Below are 19,939 nucleotides of genomic sequence, written 5' to 3' on the forward strand. Positions count from 1 at the left end.
GGAAGAGCAGCTTAATTCAAGTCTCTCCCCTCCCCCAGCCTGAACAGGGCATAGAGAAATCACCAACCAGGATTTGCTAAACCACACAAATGTGCTCAAGATTTTTATATTTTAATGAAAACAATCGCCATATTTACTTACTTGGAGCCACATTCATTTTTTTTTCCTCTGCTAAAATAAATAGGCAGCAGATTTTCGATGCTCCTCCTCAGCTCTGTTCTTCACAGGGTTTTCCCAGACCATTTGGTGCTATGAGAGTGTGAACTGTAAAATGTTTTCAAATTTCTTGTGCAAACAAGAGCGGTCGTAATTGGCAGTTTCTCTAATTTTGTTGATTGATACTATGTGCTCCCGGTCAAATAAAATTTACTTTTATTTTTCAACGTCAAAGACGCTCTGAGTTTACAGGAAGAATTGTTCATTTTTGGATGTTACTTGTAGTACACTTATATTTAACAGTCCTCTCACATTAATAAATTTGCTCAGATGTTGTAAGTTTTTAATAGACTCTTACATCTGATTATGTCGATGACTTGCTAATTATTGGTTTCTAGGGGGGCATTCTCAGTGGTGAGAAGATGTATGAAAATCCCTACTGGACAAGAATATGCTGCCAAAATTATCAACACCAAAAAGCTTTCTGCTAGGGGTGGGTATTTTCAACCACATATATGTGTTAATTTTGTATTTGTCATGTCAATTGTTGGCTTTGTTGTATGTAAATATATCATGTAGCTATAACTGAATTTTAGACTTAGATATCATATTGCATATAGAGATTCCTGAATGTCTCTTGGTCTGTACAGCTGAAAAGTAAAAGAACAAATACAATTGTTATTTAATAAATTGTTATTAAACTGCTATCTGTCTTCTAAGTAATAGGATTAAATAACTATATTTTATAGAAAAGTAATGTCATTAAGTGCATTTTGCTTTTAACTCTAGTGTAAAATAAATTTTAAAAGGACCTTGAAATGGAAAAATATGTCTCACAACTGTCATAATTCCCTTTTGCTTTTGAGAGGGAAAATAGGTCATACTCAGTTGAATCATATATTTCGATTGTAGTTACACTTGAACTTAATTCATCAAGGTATATTTAACAGTAATGGCTTTGGGAGGAAAAAATATGATTGCTATATTCTAGGAAGTTCAGCTTGATTTTCCTGTTTCAGTGTGCAATGTAGACCTTTACTTGATCTTCCATATAAAGACTTCACAGGGTCTCTCTCATGTAATGTATTTTACACCTGCAGTTTATAGCCATAGAGATAATTCATAGTCATAAAATAGCTGTTGACATAAGTGAAAAACTTGCAGAGTTCTAACTGCATTCTTTTTATTTTGTTGAACTCTTGCAAAAGTACTTACACTGAAATGTCAGGCATTCCAATTATTGTAGGCACGTGTCTAAGGTATTTCCATGGGAATTTATGGTTTGATGAAATAAAAATGAGATTAAAATGAACAAAATACCATAGTGTAAGCTCATCTCAGTGACCTGGTTTATTTTAAGTAATGAGAAAAAAAATCCATTAGGGATAGTTTTCCTCATTAAATATGTCTTTTAAAAAGTGGTTCTTACTAGTATCCTGGTCTCATTGCTTTTAGTCTCAGGTATCATTAGTTTTTCTGTATTTGTTGGAAATTTTACTTCAAACATGCACTTTTGGTTTAAGTTGGCATTTCACTTTATTCATTTGAATGGGATTTTGTTGTAATTTTCTTCATCTGATTTTAATATGATTCTGTGGAAGGTTTATGTGTTAAAACATCCAGCACCATAAAATCATGATATGAAAACCGAGAAGCATGTAACATGTGATGCTAATTATGTCCTTCTCTTAGTCACTAATCTACAGGAAGATTTTAATAATGAAAAGGAGTTGCTAAACTATAAATACCCTTCTAGTTAAAGAAAAAGAAATAAAAAGAATGAAATATTTAGTCAGATTCTTTCAGCATTTACGTAATTCTTTCCAACGTGCTAAGTATTTTAAAGCAATGGTGGGTGTATCACTTTGGGGGTCATTATAACATCTAGTCCACATTTTTTAGTCATTTTAAATTTTATTTTAAAACAAATCAATCTAGTGTTTCACTTTCAGAGTCATCCCTCTTCATCCACCCTGATCATAACCCTACATCAGCATGGCAAATGCATTTGTTCCTGCTCACATACATTTCACTCTTCTGTCTCCAGAAGAAGAGAATTCTTCTCTAGCCTATTAGAATTTCCTCTCCTGCCACTGTGTTCTGTTCCTCATCTGCTCATATTCTGCTTCAAATACCCACCTACACTCAAAGCTTTCTTGCCTCTCTGGATTTAATGATTCCAATTGCAGTCATATGCCACATAACATTTCAGTCAACGATGGCCCAGATACCTAACAGTGGTTCCGTAAGTGTATAATAGATTGTACCATATAGCTTAGGTGTGTGGAAGGCTGTACGGTCTAGATTTGTGTACGTATACTCTCTGATGTTCCCACAGTGATGAAACAACTTAGTGACACATTTTTTTCAGAATGTGCCTCCATAGTTAAGTGCCACATAATTGTAATCCAACTACATTTAGGAAAAGTAGCTAGGATAAAGAGCTAGAAGACATGCTTCTTGTTCTTATGATGCATTCTTTTCCTTGTAACTTTGGGAAAATTTGTCAACCTGCTTAAAAATAAGCTGAAGAAGAACAACATTGGCTGTGGAATCAGATGTTCTGGGTTTGAATTCTGATTTCTATACCTTGTAGCCTTGTGATCTTGGGCAATTTATTTTTACTGGCCTGTTTTTTCATCTGTAAAGTGATGTAATAATAGAATTCTTCCTTTAGTGTTTTGCGTGGAGCAACTGAATTACTATATTAATGGTTCCTAACCTGGGAGGATGCCTATAACTGCAGATAGTACTAAACCATGCATATGTTTATTTTTTCTATTCATATCTACTTATGACGAAGTTTATTTGTGAGGCATAGTAAATGATTAGCAACAACTGATAATGAAGTAGAACCATTCTAACAATATACTGTAATAAAAGTGATGTGAATGTGGTCTCTCTCTCAGAATACTGTACAGTGCCATGGATAACTGAAACTGGGAAGTGAAACCTTTAGAAGGGAAACCATGGGTAAGGGTGAACTACCGTAGTACAGAACACCACCTGCCACACAATGTGCATTCAACTAACACTAGCTGCTGTTTTTACCTTACAGGGTTGTTATAATGACCACATTAGGTAACCGGTGTGATAGAACTCAAAAATTGTAAATTTAATAGCATCCTTGGTTTAGCTGTGAGAATCCAATTTGAGCTTTGGCTCTATACCGGATGTGTAAATTTTGTTTAATCACTTAACGTTTTCTGGATTCTCAGATTCTTCATGAATCAAGTGTGAAAACATACCCATAGCTTTTCATGGGATGTTTTGAGATTCAACGAATTTTATGAGAATCACTTTTTAAATTGCAAAGTGCTTTGTCAGTTGTACTTGTTATTACTGTTCAACTGCAAAAATTGCAGTATTTTTTTCCTTCAAAATGGTCAACAACTTTATTTTATATTATCATACTTACTAGAACTGGTTATAAGATTTTAAGAAATATTTATTTAATTTTTATTTATTATTATTATTATTTTAATTTGACCACAGAGAGGCAGAGCAGAAGAAAGGGAAAGTGAGGAAGCAAGCCATCTAGTCTGGGACTAGAACTGTGGTCAACCATGTGCGAGTCCAGCACCTTATACACCATGCCACCTGCCAGCCGCTAGGTTATAGAATGTTTGTACCTTTAAATGTATATATATATTTTAACCTAAACCCATATTAAATTATAAACTCTTAAAGAAAAATATCATGTTTTTCACTCTCTAATATAATTTTTTACAGCATTGAGGATATAGAAGGGGCTCAGAGTGACTAGGATAAAATGTGGCTATTAAATTATTTGTAAAGGAGTCAAATACCAAATTTATTCTTAAGAACAAGCAAATCCTGAGAATAGGAAATGTATAAGGTAGTGTATTAAGAGTATATGCTTTAAAATGCAAATTATCTTTAATCATATTCCATTCTGATACTACAGTAGTCTAAAAATACAATTTTTACAGAAAAATTAAGAACTAATATATTCCAAAGAACATGTAGAATGAAATGCCAAATAATATGCCTCTTTTATTCTATGGTACTGGTTTTGGAGAGCTGCATTGGCAATTTTTGTAGAACATTTAATTTTTTGTGCTAATTTTTATTTTATTTTATTTATTCACTTTTTTGGAGAGGTTTTTGATATAGGGCGCATGCACTTGCCAGACAGACAGAGAGAGACAGAGAGACAAAAAGCGAGAAATCACCCCCCGAGGGGGGATGGCCACGCCACAATCCCTTCTCCTCCGTACTCCTCTCAGGATCTTGGGCACACACGCACACGCGCCCAGCGTGAGTTTTAAGCCACCGGGTCCGGGACACGAACTGCGGTCGACTACATGGGAGTCCAGCAACATAGCCATTACGCTAACTACTGGTCCCTACTAATTTTTTTATTATTTAAAGTTCCATGCCTTTGTAAATCCAAGTCTTAAGTCTGTTTTTGAAGACCAGACAGTCATCCAACTCAACTAATGTTCTTTAAATATGACATTATAACTGAAAAAGAAAAGGCTGTTGTCAATAAATATGAGACTGATGGAATTGCCAAAATTTGGCAACATTCCTGCACAAATTTGCACATTCAGCTGTACTGTCACCAAGGCATGTTTCTGTGCCTAGATTTTAATGTATTTCCAGCAGTTTCACATTTCTTCTTAGCTGTTAGTCACATACATCATATTTAGAAGACTCCAAGTCTGTTGAAGAATTTATTTCCTTTAACATATATGGAACGTACATTCATACTCTACTGATAATGCCATTTATGTATTTAAATCATCATCTACATTAACTTTACTTCCTTTTAAGATATAAAAGAGTGTACAAACATCTGATGTTTTCTATATATATTTTCTGTCTTCCAAAAGTATTTTTTTTTTTATTCAAGATAAGGAATACTTGGGAATCAGCAGTTAGCATAATAGCTATGTCGCTGGACTCCCATGTAGTCGACCGCGGTTCGTGTCCCGGACCCAGTAGCTTAAAACTCACGCCGTGTGCGTGCGTGCCCAAGATTCCATTCCAAGAGGAGAATGGAGGAGAAGGGATTGCGGCATGACCATCCCCCCTGGGGGGTGATTTCTCGCTTTCTGTCTCTATGTATCTTTCTGTCTGTCTGGCGAGCGCACACGCCCTATAGCAAAATCCTCTCCAAAAAAAAAAAAAGATAAGTAATACGTAATAACTGGTGAATAGTGATAACAGAGTTTTGGCCTCATAATTTAGGTTGGTATTGAGCAAATGTTGATTTGCTCTGTTGTTTTGATGTTCTGCCATTTTGACATACTTAACACTATAAGTTGGTCAGATAGTATAAAGTCCACCAAGGGCTCTGATTACAGTTCAGAAGCCAGGGGACTAGTGGTTTTGATAGCAAATGTCTTCAGAAATAGTATATGTGCTTTACCTTGCATTTTGAAGCTTCCTGGTGGTAAAGTACCTTCTGAGAGGAATGATTTTTGACATTCTTCTTTTAGTGTACATCTCGATCTTTATAACCATTTATTATATAGACTCTCACATGCCATAAGTCACTATTTTTGTAAAATATTGTAAATTATGAATAAGTTTGAAATGATATAGTCAATTGTAGGACTGTTTACTTCTACTCTGTTACTAAAGTTTAAAATGGGTATGGGGCTGGCAAGTGGCATGGTGGTTAAAGGTTCTGGATTCCCACATACATGGCTGACTGTGGTTCAAGTCCTGGACCTGGCAGCTTGTTTTCTCACTTTCTTTCTCTCTCTCTTTCTCTCTCTCTCTTTCTCACTCTGACTCTCTCTGGTCAAATTGAAATAAACAAATGAATAAATGAATAAATAAAGTGAAATAATCCTTAAAAAATGAGTTTCATTTTATATTTCTTTGAAGCTTAGTATGTAATGTGGTTAACCAATTTTGACACTCTGACTTTACTAGTTTTGTGAATTTTTAAATTGGCGATATTTTGAAACACCAATCTGGTCTTTATAAAACTACATAATCCGGTACATAAAATTAGTCCAGTTATAAAATCTGAATGTTATATATTTATATTGCTAAGTAATCTTCTTTATGTTATCATTGGGATGTCAAAAAACTTTGGCTAAATTCTTTTTTCTTTTTGACATCCAAGTAGTCAAGAAATTATTGTAATTTCTCAATCTTGTGGTCACTTGTCATCAATTGAAAGTAGAATTGAAACTATGTGGATGATCAAGTTGTTTTTGATTTGGAAATTTAGAACCAATTGGAGAAATTAATATATTTCAAGATTTGTTGACTAGCACAATGTTTTCTTTTTTTTTAATTAGTAGATCATTTTTAATTTCATGCATGGAATCTCTACAACTCTTCAGTTTTGGGGTCCAGAAGTGGCATGTATCATCCTTATTTTGTATCCTTTAGTTATATTTATATTCCTGCATAGGTTTTGTTTGTTTTTTATTTTTTATTTATTTTATTTTTTTGGAGAGGTTTTTGCTATAGGGTGCATGCGCTAGCCAGAAAGACAGAGAGAGACAGAAAGCGAGAAATCAACCCCCAGGGTGGATGGTGATGCCACAATCCCTTCTCCTCCATTCTCCTCTCGGATCTTGGGCACGCACGTACACGCACCCGTCTTGAATTTAAGCCACCAGGTCCAGGACTCGAACTGGAGTCAACTACATGGGAGTCCAGCGACATAGCCATTACACTAACTGCTGGTCCCTGCATAGTTTTTGATTAGATTCATTTTCTTCTTTTGGTGAGTGAGATTATTGGTATTTTAAAGTAGGAGATGAAAATAATAAATATGTATATTACATTCTAGGAAATAATAAAAATTGTTTTATTTTCTACCTTTATTTAGGCAAATTTAATAAAATTTAATAAAGAATGTGGTTATCAGCTACCTCCTTGTCATATTAATAACTAGTGTCAACCTATATCTTTCTGATTGTGTGAGTTTATCCCCTTAAGAATGTGAATTGTTTATATAATCAAAGTTAGATTTTACCATCAAAACTTAGCCTAATACTTTTTCTTTCCATTAAAATACTGAATTGATTCAGTGTAAAAATTAAAATTTAGTAGTAGGTCACCTTTTATGGGTCATTTCATGTTAATCAGGAATTACAAAAAAAAAATAAAAACAAATACTGGCATTTTCTTGGGAATTCTTTGGTTAACTAGGATTTTTATTTATTTTTAAAAGTATTTTCCTTTGTCTAGTACCGTGTCTTTAGGGCTAGATTGGCATTTATAAAGATACATTATATATAATGTTTTTATAGATCATAGGAAACTGATTAATGAGGCTATGTTAGAGAGTTTAACTTACAATAGTGTATTTAGTAAACTATGCTGCAAATACATTAGATGGAATATTAGCAATATTTTAACTCCCAAACATATTATCTTCATAATAGTATATTATCTTCATAACTTATATTTTATATCACTTTATATTTATTTAATAAATATTGAAAGATTACAATGAGCAGAGTTAGGAAAAGTAATAACTATATATAGAAATAGACATTCTTGAAGACACAGTGTCACAAATCTATCATGAAGAAAGTACTCTGAATTTTCAAGGAAAGAAAAGATTATTTCTACTTAAGAAGATAAAAGAGAGCTTTCATGTATCATACTTCTCATAGATTTAAGAAATTTTGAGGGGCCAGCATGTGACATAGTGGTTATGGCACTGGGCTCCCATATGGCCTACCGCAATTTGAGTCCCAGACCCAGTGGCTTAAAAATCACACTAGGCATGTGTACATGCATGCCCCAAATCAGGAGCAGAACAAGAAGAGATTGCAGCATGGCCCTCTTTTCAGGGAATGATTTCTTTTTCCTCTCAATGTCTCTGTTTCTCTCTTCAGTGTACATACCCTATGGCAAAAACCTTAAAGAAAAAGAAAGAAAGAAATTTTGAAAACCATAATACAGATGGGGTTTAAGTATCCTCATCTGCTTCCCTCCCTAAAAAAAAGTAATTAAGTACGTAATTTGGGGAAATTATGCAAAATAACTTGAAAATCTGGTTATAATGAAAATATTATTTATATGGTAAATAGGTTACAAGTATCAATATACAGGTATTTTTAGAATAAAGTTATTTAAAATAAAGTAGAACATTCCTTAGATGAGAAAATTCAATACTACAATACTTGAGGTGAAATTATGGAACTTTCATCTGCTATCACCTGTTTTTTACCCCAGGACTAGGAGACTGGTAGGTTTGGAGAGGAGAGAAGACAGCTATGTTAAGTTTGCCTGGTGTTATTTTTAAATCTCTTTAAGTATCACTATGATTATACATACAGACACAGAACAGCATCATTGAATTTTTTTGCTTTGATTTTAGTCCCTTGAATTCCTTTTCTATTAATGTGTCTCACTCTCTTTTAACTCCTTACAATTTTATACTGCCAACATGAATGATGCCATCTCATAAATAATAATAATTTAGAAAAATAGAAATGTTGACAGCCATTATTTAAAGATAATCTTCTAAATGACAAGAAAACACTTTTATTTGTACTCAATGCAGCCTCCCCGGTCAACAATATTATATCTGTTTTTTTTTAAAAAAAGGAAACCTGAGGCTCTTTTGTAAAGACTCAGAGTATTAAGTGGAAGAGTCAGAATTTCTGCCCAATTTTCTCGGGCTCCTAGCCAAAGCTGGTTGGCTCTTAATGACTGTCACATCCCATTGATTGTTATTATAGAGAATCTTAACCTCTCTATATTTACCTGTATATGCTTGGCCAATCTCACTAAATTTCATGTCCTTCATAAAAAAGATCTGTGCTTTACACATTGTTGCATTTCCATTGCAATTGTAGGGTATTGAGTATTTTTGGGGGAAACTACATTTAGAATTCCAACATGTAAGAGAAAATGGTGTTTAATTGCTTTAGTAACATACTATCAAATTGAAGTTTCAGACAGCCCCTTCCTGTTCTTTCCTGGAAGAAAAAGAATATAGTGAAAAATGATATTAAAATGGTAGAAAAATTATTTTAGAAGAGTTAACTGTTTTGGTAAACACAATTCACTATCTGATTAAAAATATCTCATTATTCAGTAAATTCCTAAGATTATTTCTAAATGATTCACTTGTTATGAAAAAGAAATCTCAGCCCTTTAACCAAGGCCCAGAGAAACCTACTCTTCTAGAAGGCCATTCTGCTTCTCTAGCTCAGCTTGTTAAACCAGTGAAAAATAAAGACAGATTTTTCTCGTTTTGTAGTTTCTTCTTGTACCACACTGTTTTATGTGTTAAATGCGTACAAAAATGTGACAGCTGAAAGAAAAATATAAAATTTCATTTCTAAACTTACTGGAACAATAACTCTTAGGAATATCAAGTAGTATAAGCATACTATGTAATATAGTTACATATTTGTATATGATGTTATATATTATATATATAATATATTGTGATGTATTAAATTGTGTATAGTAAATCATTCTACCCAACGTTCCCTACTTTTTTTTGTTGTTTTTGTTAGATTGATTATATAGGAATTTTAAAACTTTTATTACATAAAATTTGATATATGCAATTAAGTATATCATAAACATTTCATTTTAAAACAATCAAGTACACAGTAAACCTCAATGTAATAATTAGAACATTCTTTATACTTTATTTTTTTAAGTTAGTTGTTTTATTCATGATAGTGCATGAGAGAGAGAGAGAGTGACGGGCCATGGTCCTTTTCCCTCCAGCTTGTCGGAATATGCGGCACGCATGCAACACCTAGCTTACCTAATGGGGGATCCAAACCTGCACTGAATGGCTCATGTGACTTCTAGCAAGCACTGCAGCAGTATGCTGCTGACTGTGTTGCTGAGATTTGGTGTTCTCTATAATCTTGAAACTGCCTATGTCCTCTTTACTCATTCCCATCTCTTGCATCTCTTCCAAAGTTAATCATTTCCCCTAACATTTTTAGGAGAGGAACCTTTTTCATTTCTCCATACCCTGGAGATTTTTTTAAAAATTAATTGACCAATCTCAGGTTGACTATTCAGTTACGAGTGGAAAAATCTATGTACTCATTATCCAGGTAAATTGTATTTTATTTTATTTCATGTTGTATGTGTATAATCTCATGGAATAAAATGTATAACTTCTAATAAAATAGTACGAGTCTTCCATCTAAGGAAGGCTTAAATGATTTGGATTGTGTTAGTAACAGGGAATTACTTTCTTCCTTTGTCTTTGAAGAAATCTCATTAATGGTGATGCTTATATATTCAGTAAAGCAAGAATAACTTACCTAAAGCTAATTTATTAAAGGTATTATATGGTAAGTGAAACTTTATTAAATTTTTATCCTTTTTTATGAAGAGATTATGGAAGGCCAGCCAGTGTCATGGTATATCCTACCTGGTCAACTTCGTGGTTCAAGTTCTAGACCCAGTAGCTTGAAAATTATGCTGGGTGCTTGCATGTGCATACTCAAAATCCCAAAGGAAGAATGAAAGAAAAGGGATTGCAGCATGGCCATCCCTCCCCAAAGGATGATTACTCACCTCCCCTCTTTCTCTCTCCCTGTGTCTCCCTCTTCTGTGAGCACATGTGCCCTACAGCCAAACTAAATGAACAAAAAAACAAAAAATAATAATTATTGAATTGAAATTGAAATATGCCTTTTGTCATCAGTGTTTAAAATTTGATATATTTTGATGAGGAAATAAATACTTGTGCAATATTTAGAGGCAATGTTCTAGATAATTTGAGTGCTGAGGCATGTTTATAGCAATACAACCCCAAACTCTTCTTGTCTACAGTGGACTCACTGACTTCCCTCCTTGAATAGCACCATAATTTTCTCAGGCTTTCCAGTGAACTTGATTTCTGTCCTTTTCTTGTCTGAGGGCAACCTCTTTTCCATCTCTTCCTTGTTTTTCACCATCTCAAATGGAGTTTTGTTTCCTTCTCTGCTCTGGAGGTTTATCACAGATGTTCTGAAGAGATTTATGTGTGAAGTTGTGTTTTGAATATGTTAGGTGAACCCAGTAGAGAAGGAAGAAAATGATTGTCTAGGCAGAGAAAGCAGCATGTTCCCAGGAGGGAGAAAGTCCCTGCCCCACCCTCCTGATGAAATGAGCACACCTAGTGCCATTGAAATGCACACTCCTTAAGGCCCAATTCAGGACTACCTCCTGCATGAAGCCCTCTCTAATTTCTCTCCCACACCTCCTTTCCTTCTCTCTCCAGAAGTGGTATTTTCCTCATCCTTTGTCTTTGAAGAGCTCTTTTGTGTTTATTATGGAGTTCATCACATTCCTTCCCTTGTACTACAGTTACAGTGTAAATGTTATGTATGTTATGTGCTGTAGCTTTCTGGTGTCTCCTAGACATTTCTTAGCTTCTCTTTGAATCTTTGCCTGGCACAATAATTACAATACTGCAAATACGAGTAAATGTTTAAGTAGATGAATAAATGAGCAAATAAGATTCTGTCTCACAAAATAGTCATACATTTCAAAAGAAGGACCTCAGACAGGTAAAGTAAATGAAAATTGAGTTAAGGTTTCATGTCAATTGGCATATACAAACTGCTTAAATTAAATTCTCACACATTATTTCATGGGTTCCCTGATTTTGCAGTCTACTTTTCTGGAGAGTTTTGTTTAATACAGTATGTTTGTGTGTGTGTGTGCAACTACTTGTAAATTCTTACCACTTTGTACTATACAGCAGTTTATTAGTGAGGGGTGGGTAACTTTTTCATAACCTTTGTGTTGGTCAGTACCACTTCAGTAATGCCAGACTTACATCATCATTAAATTACTTTAAAATGTTTAGGTTCTTAAATTTTTTTGTTCTTTTTATGGAGATAACCGATCACGTGTCTTTTTACTTATCTTTTGACAAAACTCACTTGTAATACATTTTGGTGACACTTAATAGATTTTTGGAGATACAAATCATAGATGTTATTTGCTTAGAAAATTTTTTGATTATTTTTTGAGAGATTTTTGCTATAGTGCTCGCCCCCACCACCTCCCTAGGTGGGAAGACCGTGCCACAATCACTTCTCCTCCATTTTTCTTTTTCTTTTTTCTGTTTTTTGAGAGGTTTTTTGCTATAGGGCACGTGCACTCGCCAGACAGAGACATAGAGACAGAAAGCAAGAAATCACCCCCCAGGGGGGATGGCCACGCCGCAATCCCTTCTCCTCCATTCTCCTCTCGGATCTTGGGCACGCACACACCCTCGCCCAGCCTGAGTTTTAAGCCACCGGGTCCGGGACACGAACCACAGTCAACTACGTGGGAGTCCAGCGACATAGCTATTACGCTAACTGCTGGTTCCCTCCTCCATTTTTCCACTGCTCTTTTTGAGCACGCATGCACACCCGGCATGAGTTTCAAGTTGCCAGGCCCAAGACTCGAACCATGGTCGACTATGTGGAAGTCCAACAATGCAACCATTATGTCATCTGTTGGTCCCAATATTATTCGATTTTTAGTAAAAGCAATTAGAAGCAAGCCATTAGATTGCTCTGTCTCTATTCCAAAATGTGGTAAAAGAGTACTTGTTTCAATTCAAAAGATTCTTAAAACAGAGTGCACGTTGAGAAGCACTTGTGTTCCTCTTCAAGAGAACTTTTCTTGTGTGATATATTGCACGATACCAGGGGTTTCACAACTCTGTAGCTTTACGATGTCAATATATACATTAAATTAGAGATTCTATTTAATATATATTCTATATTATAATATGTGATTTATTAGAAAGTACATCTTTAGAGACTGGCCGGTAATGTGGTGGTTAAGGTGATGGACACTCCCACATGGCCAACCACTGTTCAAGTCCCAGATCTGGTGTCTTTCTCTCTCTCTCTATCTCTGTGTGTGTGTGTCTCTCTCTCTGGTCAAATGAAAATAAATAAATGAATAAATTAAATAAATAATTCTTTAAACAAAAAAGAAAGTATGCTTTTAAAAATAAACCTATTGCAATCATATTTTTAAATGTTGTTTTAAAGACTAATCATACTGGCAGAAGCAATGTGGGAAATTAACTCAGGAGCAGCTTTTGTTCATTTTGTAGAAACTTTGTTTATAATTAATCTTTTATTATTTTAATGAAGTGAATTTTATATGCTCTCACAGTAAATGCTGTAGTTAGTATTTGTTAGGTACAGAGAGAATTGTAAACTTTAGGCATAACTTCAAATAAATAAATACTGTCAACTTATATAAGTGCACTTAAAAATAATCGTGTCATAAAAAATATATATATTCTAATTATAGAAGTTGGGAAGCTATGGGAAAAAGAGATTAAAAAGGGAAAAAGACATATTCATAGTTTAACTCCCCCAATGAAATGTAAACATTTTATTGTATTTCTTTCTTTTTTTAATTTGTCAGAATATTGAACACTTTTTTTAATCGACGAGAGCACATGCTCTCACCAGAGAGAAACAGAGGAAAAGAGAGGGAGAAACTAACCTCCAGTGGGGCATGATTATACTGCAATATTTTTCCTTTTTCCCTCCGACCTGTGGGGATTCTGGGCATGCATGTACACATGCCTGTGTGTTTTTCAATCCTCTAGTATCAGAATTAAAACCAGAGCCAGCCTCATGAGATCCAGCTCCGTTAACCACTAGACTACAAGCACTGGCCCAAAATATACACTTTTATGTTCTGCCTTTTACTTAATATTATAAAATTTCCCTGAATTACTACAAATTCTTTCTATTCTTAATAACCAAATTATACTTCATTAAGTGAGGACACTGTTTTAGTATTTCTAGTTCTTTTTTTAAAAAAAAAGTTTTCTTGGCTATCATGACTAGTAACTGTAACCATTGTTTTATAAAACTTTTTTTATATTTCTGCTTCTTAGGAAATATTTACAGAAGAATTAATGAGTTACAGGATTAAATATTTACCAAAATTCCTGATAAACATTATCAGATTACTTTCTACAAGGTTTGTACATTTCCACCAATGACACTTAAGTACTAATGAGATTGAATTTTGAGCTACATTATCCTAAATTTTAATTTCAGTTTAATGAAACATGCTTAGTGTTCCAGTTCCTCTGCTAGGTGCTGAATAAATAAAGGTACAAAGATAAGGGCCTTCATCTCAGGGAGAAACAGCTGTGGAGTCAAGTAAGTTACCATTAAACATATAGGGTGATAAGTGTCATGAGAGTAGTAGCCTTTACTGGGTTTTGAGGTGTGGGGAGGTTACTGTTGGGCTGATGAGAAGGGAGACATGACTTCCTAGAAGACCTGAGATCTGGACTGTGTTTTGAGAACCAGTTTTGAACTTAGAAAGGAAATAAACGAATTGACAGGATATTCTGAAAAAAAAAAAAAAAGTATAAGAAGCAAGAAGATTGGAAAGTGCTAGTGAAGAGTGAACTTGAGAACCAGCCAGTAGCATGGTGTTAAGGCCATTGGGTCCCATATAGCCGACTGCAGGGTTTGAGTCTCAGACCTGGTAGGTTGAAGAAAACATGCTGGACATGTGTGTGTGCCCAAAATTCCAAAGAGAGAAATGAAGGAGAAAGGATTGCAACATGACCATCCCTTATGGGGGATGATGCTTCCACACCTCCTCACCTTACATCTCTCTCTCAGTCCTCTGGCAAAATTTTTTTAAAAAAAGAGTAAACTCAAAATAAACACTTTCTGACCCTTGGTGATTAACTTAATCATGTATAGAGTTTCATGAAAACTTGCAAAAACTGCTAAAATATAGTTGGAACCAAATTTTTTTCCAGTGAATCATTAAGTGTGGCAAGATCTGTTGGAAGGTATTAAGTAAGGTATTTACAGCACTGAGTCATTAGGGATGAACAGCTGATAAGAGAATAATAACTAACTTCTTATCAACCTCACATTTTGTTTTATTTAGCCTTGGGGCAACAAAAAAAAATGAGAGTGACTAAGTGGAAAATAAAGGAGTGGAAGATAATTAGGATTCTGTTTTGTTTTTAATCATCCAATATTATAAAATTGCCCCAGAAAATCTTGTTTGTATTTATAAACAAGAAAATCTAGTATCTGCAGTTACATTATTGGATTAATGACTTGCAAAAAAAGTTTGTAGGTTTTTGTTCAAAAGCAAAAGTAAGATGCATATGAATGGTTATGACTAACTGCCTAAATGCCTAGTGTCTTGAATAGTGCCTGACACTCTCTATAGATGTTTATTTTATAAATAAAGGAGTAAATGACTCCCAAAGTATATCATCTGAGGATTAATGAAATACACATTTAAGGACCCAGAACTTTTAGCAATACAGTTGGCATCCACTACATCCAACTACTGCCTTTCTTTTTTTTTTAAAGAAAAGCTCAAAATTATATAGTGAGATTAATTCTGTAATGAAATTTATAATTTAATACAAACTGGTGGTTGGAGAATAGTCACTTTTTCATTCTTCTCACTTTGGTAATGGACAACTCTTTCATTCACTTAGGAGGCAACTTCAGTTTAAGTAGTCTTTTTAACAAGCCATGCAATTCTTTCTTCCCTTATATGCATCTAGTATATAAGATCTCTCTAGTTTTATTAGTATTAAGGACTGCATACCTTGTCATTTAAAGGGAAGAAAATCATTATTTATACCATTATTTATATATATTAGGTCTTCAGAAAAGTAATGACATATTTTTCTGTTTTTCTATGCAAAAATGTATGATGACTTTTCAAATGACCCAGTATATTATATATGTATGTAAATAGAATGTTTTTGGAATTGAAATAGGAGCTTTGCGAGTAGAACAGAAATCTTCCTGTTGACTTGAAAAACAGTGACTCACTGGGAAAGACCATTTTGTACTCAGTGAAAATGTACAGTGATTAAATGTAAATAGAAAAAAAGAAAAATGGTAGCTTCAGGTTAGTACAGTAATGAGAAAACAGGTTGAGCAAAACCATAATTCCAGACCACAAGCAAAATGTCAGGGTCAAAAATCTACTCCTGTTCTTTAAATGTAGATCTTCTGATATTAGCCTATATTTCACTCTAGGAGACTTAGAGAAGAAGGGAAATGAAAAGGCTGCCAAGGAGAACTGTTTGTCTCCTATAGATAGGATTGAGACCTATTTTTTTCTATTTTTGGAAAAAGTATTCTGTGAGTTGGCTTTACCTCTTCCTCCCTATGCATCTATATAATGGGAAAAAGAAAAATAAAATTTGTTAATCTTAAATTTAAGTCTGTTTGAAACAAAAAATACCTAGTGTCATATATTGACAGACCCAATTACTGGCTTACCTGTACCCTCCATTTAGAACTGAAAATTATAATGTCTGTATTCTGCAAATGACTTAATAAAGAAATAGCTCTAAGGCATAAACAGGAATAGCTGAAGGATCACTGAGATCTGAAGTAGTTTACCCTTTAAATGATAATGCTCTTATAAAATGTAGCTAATATTTATTGACCTTTTATAAGCCAAAAAAAAAAAAAAAAAATCACTGGAGGCTTAAAGGTATATGTTCTGAAATAATCCAAATTAAGTAAATATGAATTTGGAAACCATTATTAGAAATAAATGGTGAACACACATAAGGTCAGTTTTTAAAATAGCACTTAGCTTTGAGAAAATAATTTCCTTTCGACTCTGCATTGTAAATGATTTAGTCAGACTTTTAACAAGTTTAAGAGAAAAAAAGGGTGGGGTGGAGTGAGAAATAAGTCTTTAAAAAAAAATCTTGTAGCTCACACTAATACTTATTTAGCATTTTTCATTGAAGATCTTAAGACAGTTCTCATTGAATCCCGTGGTACTTCTGGACTGTGGATAAGAGACATTTAAGGGTTCCTATTCCCAGTGCTCTAAGGCCTGCCATCTCCCTACCCCCTGCAGGATGGTATTGCTGTTTCATGGTGCACATCACATTCCTTCCCCATGAGGAAATGGAGGGGCTATTATCCAGCTGAAATGGCAGAAGAATTAAGTGGAGAACAGGAGTGCATTACCTGTATTGGAATTTGAGTAGGTCTTTGGGTCAGTAACCCTATTCCTATAAAAATGTTCTCTTTAAAACATTCTATATCCTGCTTTATCCTTAAGAAAATAAACTCTTCCTCACTTTTCATCTGTGGGATTATATACCATTGGGAGCTTAATATTTAAGAAATGTCGATAGCCTGTATCTACTATTGTGAGGAAAGAAAGCTAGACTAGCATTTTATCTAAGAGATATCAGAAGAGAACCAGTGTTTTGTTTTGTTTTGTTTTGTTTTGTTTTGTTTTGTTTTGTTTCAAGAGAGTTTTTTGCTATAGGGCACTTGTACTTGCCAAAGAGACAGAAAGTGAGAAATCATCCCCTGGGGGGATGGTCACACCACAGTCCCTTCTCCACTCTCCTCTAGGGATCTTGGGCATGCATGCACACACACCTTGCATGAGTTTTAAACCACCAGGTCCAGGACTTGAACCGTAGTCAACTTCATTGGAGTCCAGCAATGTAATCATTATGCCATCTGCTGGTCCCCAGAATTTTTTTTTTTAATTATTTCTGTCAAAAGCCAGCTGGTGGGGACAGGGAGGAAGATAAAACATGGCCAAGTTCCACAAAAAAACACAGCCTGGGTTTGTAACAATGAGACATACACACAGGTAATAGTAGAGAGAAAGATGAATACAAGAAGCAAGTATAATAGTATGACTATTCAGTGTATCTAGTGTTTACATGTAGTAGTGAAAGCAAGAAATTAATACTGAGGAAGTAGAAGTTAAGGCAGATGAAAGGAATAAGGAAGCACAAAGACAAGAAAACCAGGAAATCTTATGATCAGGAAAGAACCAAAAGAATGCCCATTTGGGCAAAGGATAGGGAATATGTCTGGGAAGTCAAGAAAGGAAAGCTTACAAACACACATTAAGTACCTTGAAACCAAGTTGAGAATGCTGTCATATATACATTGGAGCCACATTCAAGGGTGTCCCAGGACATTCCTTGATAGTAAGTAAATTGGACTGACTGGCTGAGCGTGGCAGACACTGAGATTTTGAAACTTTAAGATAATAAGGGATGAAGAGAAGTGTGGGCACAAGGATGACTGAGGTGTCAAACTTGAGTCATGAGAATTGTAATTTTCATGTAATAAATTGAAGAGAATAAAAAACTGATTTTGATGAGAGAAGATGATAAAGTGGCAATGTATTTGAAGTATAAGCTGTATATTCAAGTCTGAAAAATACTGCTTTAAATTTTGGTGTGGGCGTTTGGGAAAGGGCTTTGGGAGGATATTAAATACACTGCAGATTTCCAGCATGGGCTCTGAAATCACATTGTTAAGGTTCATACCTGGCTCTGCTACTTGCTACACCTTGTGACTTTGGGCACACTCAAACCTTGGTTTCCTTATCTATAAAACTTAATCATCAATTTAGCTGCTATTTGTGATTCGTTTGCACAGAGATGATTGTTAAGGTATGGTAGTGGATAAGGTCACAAAATGTAGAAAGGAAAGGAAAGAGGGCTTAAGACAGTGGTGGGGGGATACTGCATTCCAATAGGTGAAAGGCGGAAATAGGGCTAGATTAAGAGAAATACAAGAATATGTCAAGAAAAGTAGGAAGGGAATAGGATAATGCAGTTCATTGATTTGTGAGAGAGGGAATATTTGCAAAGGAGATAGCTCAGCAATCTTCAATGTGCCAAAGTAAAGTGAAATGAAGACTAAGAAAAGGCCTCGGCTTTTCTTATAGCAGAATTCCAGTGGTGTTCAGAAAAAGGTCATAGGGATTGAGCCTGTAGTCCGTGAATTCATTTTCACATTCACAGAACCTAGCACATTACATGAACTACAATAAATATTTAATAAATATTTGCTAACTAGGACTAGGTAGAGAATCAATGACTATTTCTTGGCAGTAAGGAATAAATAGAGGTAACATGTAAATGCTTGCTTGTTTAATAGTGAAAAGAGAGAGAAGAAAAAACTTGTAATTTCAGGGATTAGACAGGTGAAGGGAATTAACTTTGATGATAAATAAAGCTGAAGCTTATTTGGAGGAAGAAGAAAAAGAGTAAGGACGAGAAAGACTAATAATGTAAGGAAAGAGGATAAATTTGGTTGAGCAGAAGTTGAGCATGAGTGGGAATAACAGATTAGTTTAGGGAAAAAGATGTTCTTTTTCCTTAGGGCTCAGCAGAAAAACTGAGAAGATAGCACATGTTTGGGGTGGAGATGACAGTTAAAGCTCAGTCAATAATAAGAGAAACTGAAGTGGGCTTGAGTTTGGAGAGGATAGATATGGCATAGTCTTTGGGAATTGTAGAAAGCAGTCTGTCAAAAGCATTACAGAGGTTGTAGCAACCTAATTATTGCCAGGTACAGCACAGAGGGCCTCCTTTAATCTAGCCTCGAAGTGTCCAGAGAGGGCTCTCAGAATCTAGGTCTTGGGGGCCCACCCTGCTAGGATACAGTGCTCTGCAGCCTGGGACCACATGGGAGGCTTGAATTCGGGTTCAAGTCCAACCTAAAAGCCAGCTCTGGTGGCATATACCTGTAATCCAAGAGACTGAGGAAGGATGAGGAGAAGGATCCTATGAGACCTTGGCAAGGTGAGAATACAAGGACAGTGATTTGGGCATTTTTAAAAAGGAGAAAGGTATCTCTTTGTTGTTGTTAAATTAATTTTCCTTAATTTATACAGCCAGTGCTGTGGGATGGCTTCTGTGATGATATATCCCGGTTCTTGGTGTTTCAGACAAAGAACTGATTGCCAATAGTGAAAGGAAAAGAAAGTTTATTAAGTAAAAGCGAAAGGATGCTCCTGAGAGGTAGGAGCTAGCCTGAGCAGACAGAGAAAGAGT

At 34.9% G+C, this 19,939-nt stretch overlaps 1 protein-coding gene across 14 annotated transcripts in view; it reads left to right on the top strand.

The window, feature by feature from the left end:
• Positions 1-19,939, top strand: part of CAMK2D (calcium/calmodulin dependent protein kinase II delta) — a 318,884-nt gene that overhangs the window by 1,557 nt on the left and 297,388 nt on the right. For all 14 annotated transcript variants that reach the window (XM_006162795.3, XM_006162800.3, XM_006162799.3 and 11 more), the window contains exon 2: positions 555-649. In XM_006162795.3, the coding sequence (XP_006162857.1) occupies positions 555-649 (95 nt within the window). The remainder of the gene's footprint in view (positions 1-554; positions 650-19,939) is intronic.

The sequence above is a fragment of the Tupaia chinensis genome, unplaced genomic scaffold (genome assembly GCF_000334495.1).
Source record: "Tupaia chinensis unplaced genomic scaffold, TupChi_1.0 Scaffold140548_1, whole genome shotgun sequence".
Classification (NCBI taxonomy): Eukaryota; Metazoa; Chordata; class Mammalia; order Scandentia; family Tupaiidae; genus Tupaia; species Tupaia belangeri.